Source organism: Penaeus monodon, chromosome 17 (genome assembly GCF_015228065.2).
Source record: "Penaeus monodon isolate SGIC_2016 chromosome 17, NSTDA_Pmon_1, whole genome shotgun sequence".
Lineage (NCBI taxonomy): Eukaryota > Metazoa > Arthropoda > Malacostraca > Decapoda > Penaeidae > Penaeus > Penaeus monodon.
The window spans coordinates 7,290,815-7,295,814 of record NC_051402.1 but is presented as its reverse complement, the minus strand read 5'-3'; the positions used below and the strand labels follow the sequence as shown (position 1 = coordinate 7,295,814).

General features: G+C 39.8%; 1 protein-coding gene across 3 annotated transcripts in view; it reads right to left on the bottom strand.

Moving 5' to 3' along the window:
• LOC119583534 overlaps window positions 1-5,000 on the bottom strand; it is a 21,625-nt gene that overhangs the window by 2,099 nt on the left and 14,526 nt on the right. The window contains exons 1-4 of one of the 3 annotated variants that reach the window (XM_037932065.1): window positions 3,553-3,597; window positions 3,200-3,268; window positions 2,984-3,117; window positions 2,380-2,852 (exon numbers count right to left, since the gene is read on the bottom strand). In XM_037932065.1, the coding sequence (XP_037787993.1) occupies window positions 2,380-2,852; window positions 2,984-3,117; window positions 3,200-3,268; window positions 3,553-3,567 (691 nt within the window). In that variant the 5' untranslated portion in view covers window positions 3,568-3,597. Of the gene's footprint in view, window positions 1-2,379; window positions 2,853-2,983; window positions 3,118-3,199; window positions 3,269-3,552; window positions 3,598-5,000 lie in introns of those variants that run through there. The other 2 variants (XM_037932067.1, XM_037932068.1) reach the window with 2 other exon arrangements.

The following is a 5,000-nucleotide window of genomic DNA, read 5'->3' as shown; positions in this document are numbered from 1 at the left end:
TTAAGAAAAATCTCATGCAAACAACATGAAATCTCAGCAGAAACTTTCCTCCATTATAACTATATTGAATCACGAGGAAGGAAAAGATAACATTACATTATATATTGAAGCTTTAAGAAAAACGATACAGAGCATATTTTTTCTAGTTGTCTATCACTTACATAATCTCTTTCTCCTTCACTGTCTGTCTCCCCCTTCTCTCTCTCTCTCTTTCTATCTATCTATCCCCCTTCATCCATCCTTCTCTCTGTGTCTGTCTTCCCTCTCTGTCTGCCTCTCCCTTCTCTCTCTCTCTCTCTCTTTCTATCTGTCTATCTCCCCTCCTCCATCCTTCTGTTTCTCTCTTCCTTCTCTGACTTTTTATCTATCTGTCTGTCTACCTATTTATCTGTTTGTCTGTCTATCTATTTATCTATCTATCTATATATACATATATATGTGTATATATATATATATATATATATATATATATATATATATATATATATATATATGTACATACACACACACAAACACACACACACATATATATGTATATATATGCATATGTATATGTATACACACACACACACACACACACATATATATACATATATATATATATATATATATATATATATATATATATATATATTAGTGTGTGTGTGTGTATGTGCGTGCGTGTGTGTGTGTGTGTGTGTGTGTGTGTGTGTGTGTATGCAGAGAAAGAGAGAGAATCAGAAACACACATATTATATAGTAAGAATGAAGTCAATGATTAGGCACCTGGATAAATATATCACAAAACACACACAGTAGTATGAACCTGTTGCTGCTTGCACATGTGAGTGTGTATATATGCACATATCCCCTTACAAGCATCAGAAAAGGAATGAAGGAGGTTTTGAAGGGCTAGACAAGCACCCTCACACCTGGGTCAGTTTGTGGTCACCAACCGCCCGGAGGAATCTGATCGGAGCTGTGGCAGGTCATCAATGTGACACGTCGGGGGCATGGAGCGTGGGGGCGAGAGCATCCCTCAGGGTTTTAAGGTTATGGTAATGTACCTAATTATCAGTATTTTTAGTCTTCAAGTAAAAAAAAAAAAAAAAAATAAAATAAAAAAACAGTGGGTCGCCCCCTACAGGCACACACACACATACGCACACATACATACAAACACATCCACATACACAAATGGATTTTTAAAATGTTCATATAAAACCTTTCCTAATATATTTTTTATGATACTTTAACTATTAGAACAATAGAATAAGTCATACCATTTGTTTTTGATCAAGGTATGTGAAAACACATGGAATGAAAGTGTTCTTGTTAATGTCAACTGTTACAGGATTGGGCTAAACACAAAAATAGTAGAGAACTCTTAGAAATAAACATACTGTAAATAAGGATCAATTTGCTGTCGGACTGAGATAGAAAACGAGAAGATTACCCCATAAATGAAAGAAAAAAATCCGACAGGAAAAGTGTTAGCAAATGTCGAGTGGTGGCTGATGAAAAATACTGAATCGACACTTCTAGAGTTCGGCGTTAAAATTTCATGCGTCCTACCCCTAAGACACGCGGATTTCCAGAGCTCACTGAACCGTTGTAAACTTCATATGGTCTTTAAATTACTACATGCACTTTCGACTTCTTGTTGCGTGTCTCTTTATCTCTTAGGTTCAATAAGAAAATGAGAAATTGTTGGTTGGTTCTTACAATATCAAAAGAGATTCTCTTAATTCTTGATCGTAGTGAAATTTTGATGTTCAGCATCTCAGCCATTATTTACTTGTCCAAAATGTAGTTCAATAAATAAAGGGGAAATAGCTAATTACTGCTGAGTTCAGTATATAGGGTTGCTAGGCATGTACAGGATATATAGACTATCTATCTATATATACGTAAGGCCTGAAGTATATATGATCTAAATGAAAGATACAAAAAAATGAAAACACTCGGTTTATTGTCAACATATATATTAAATATAAAAGGTAAAACAGAAGCGAATACCTTTCTCTCAATATAAACAGGCGATTACAAGTACACTTTGGGCAGCTGATTGTTTGCATCTGGCATCAATAAGTCCTTTTGAAATCCACTTTAAATACATCTAGAAACGCTGGTAATAGAATATGGCGTATAATACCTTGCGTGGTATCAAAAAAGTTCATGTTTATTCGTATGTACATATAACATTGGATATCGCAGAACACCGTAGCCACCATATCGTTTTGAGAGAAAGAAAGGGTTTGCACGTAGGACGACAAGACTTATCCTGTGAACCTGTTGTTTCTCGCAAGAATCACAGCAGAATTGTCGAAGGAATTGGTGGCGAAGTTGCCGCCGAATCCTCCGCTGACGACGCCGCCGTCGACGTTCCTCCGTCGATTCCTCCGTCAATAATTCCTCCGTCAATGAAACCTCCGTCGATGACTCCGCCGAACGTCTGTTGCTGAGTGTTGAAGGCGGGGGCGGAAGAGAAGAGCTGATTGGGACTCGGGGCGGAAGAGAAGAGCTGATTAGGGCTCGGGACAGAGGAAAAGGACACCAGATTGGGTGTTGGGGCAGAAGAGAAAGAGACCTGAGTAGGCCTTGGGGCAGATGTGAAGGAGACCTGATTGGGTCTGGGAGCAGAGAAGGACACCTGAGTAGGTCTCGGGGCGCTGATGACATCCACGGCCCTCCCGACGTTGGCTTGTTGCACGCTGAAGCTGCGAGCGAAGTCCTGCGTCGCGGCGGACGCGGCTCCCGAGGAACTCTCTCGGCTGAGGGAGTTGGTGTAGTAGTTTCCGACGGCGGGTCCTGGTTCCTCGCTCACCTCGGCCTGGAATCCGGAGTCACCGTCCACGAAGTACCTGACGACGCTGCAGGAGAGTCAAACACTTAGAATTCACCAGATATGACGAGAACATATGTCTTACATTATATCTATACTGTACACCTGACGACAATGTGTGCCCATACTTGACAGAAATCACAACGAAATGGTACCCACTTGAAGAGGCCGTTGGGAAGAAGCCATCGGTATTCGCCTTCGGTTCTTCCCGAAGGAGACACAGACTGCTTGTGCTCCTTTGCATCTCCCGTATCGGGCACCTCGACGCCGTATGCGAAGTCGTGGGGAATAGGCTGTAACACAGTGAATTGCTGAATCTCTGCCCTAATTCTGTTACTATGGAAACCAATGACAACAGCAGGACAAACTACATACCGCTTGATCGTCGCTGAAGAACTGAGGCGCCGCTGCGATGGAAGCCACGACCACGCTCAGGACCAGAAGCTGAAATGGAGGGAGTAATCTCTTATAATTATCTGTCTTTGATATACGTATCATTCACTCTTCAGTTTTTCACATACACTATTATTTCTAATGTATTAAGGGGATTATATCCACGTTTTTTCAACTGATTGGCACCTTAGCTTATATGTGTTAATGTCCCTAAATAAGATTTTTTTTTTCATTTATTCGAGTACACACTTATAAAATATGTATGTTTTATAGGCTACTATGGGAACGAAAGGTTCCCTGTGCACTCCTCTCTTTAAGCTATAGTCCTCGCTTACCTGTTTGGACGCCATGGCTGAGGAAAGGAGGGCGAGTGTGCCGGTCCAGCCGAGACCCGCGACTATATAGCCTCCCTTTCACAGCAGGACGACCTCAGTTCAGGAGAGTAGGGATGCCATATCCAGTTTTCGCCTTTCGTATTTTGCACGTTGAAAATTATGCCTAGATGGGTTATATTTTTTCTTGATATAGAGCAATGAAAAGAAACATAAACCTTTAAGTAATGGGAACTAATAACTGCATGGAGTTACCTAGAAACCGGAATGTTTCATAAACCTACATAGACCGCCTACTACCTGGATGCAGGGTGAGGGGGTTGGGGTGAGGAAGAAAGGGGATATTTCAAAAAAAAAAAAAAAAAAAGGACAAAACACTAAACATTTTAAACGCTTTTTCGAAAAGTTTTCCTTAAACTCGTGTTGGTTGCCTTTTTGAGGTTTATGTGTAATCGCAAAATCGAAAGCGTTGCATGATTTCCAGAGTGTCTGGCAGCGTCAAGTCTATTTAACAATCATTAAGAAAAATCTCATGCAAACAACATGAAATCTCAGCAGAAACTTTCCTCCATTATAACTATGTTGAATCACAAGGAAGGAAAAGATAACATTACATTATATATTGAAGCTTTAAGAAAAACGATACAGAACATTATTTTTCTAGTTGTCTATCACTTACATAATCTCTTTCTCCTTCACTGTCTGTCTCCCCCTTCTCTCTCTCTCTCTCTTTCTATCTATCTATCCCCCTTCATCCATCCTTCTGTTTCTCTCTTCCTTCTCTGACTTTCTATCTATCTGTCTGTCTACCTATTTATCTGTTTGTCTGTCTATCTCCCTCTGTCTTTTTTTCTCTCTCTATATATATTATATGAATAAAAATAGATAAAGAAATATATACATACACATATATATATGTATACATACATATATATACATATATATGTATACACACACATATCTATGTATATGTATACACACACACACACACACACACACACACACACACACACACACACACACACATATATATATATTATATATATATATATATATATATATATATATTAGTGTGTGTGTGTGTGAAGGGAAAGAGAGGGAATCAGAAACACATATATAGTAAGAAAGAAGTGAGTGATTAGGCACCTGAATAAATATATCACAAAACACATACACAGTTGTATGAACATGTTGCTGCTTGCATATGTGTGTGTATGTATGCACATATCCCCTTACACGCATCAGAAAAGGAATGAAGGAGGTTTTGAAGGGCCAGACAAGCACCCTCACACCTGGGTCAGTTTGTGGTCACCAACCGCCCGGAGAATTGATCGGAGCTGTGGCAGGTCATCAATGTGACACGTCGGGGCATGAAGCGTGGGGGCGAGAGCATCCATCGGGTTTTAGTTTGTATGTACCTCGTGTCAGTATTTAGACTCGAAAGCTTTAAT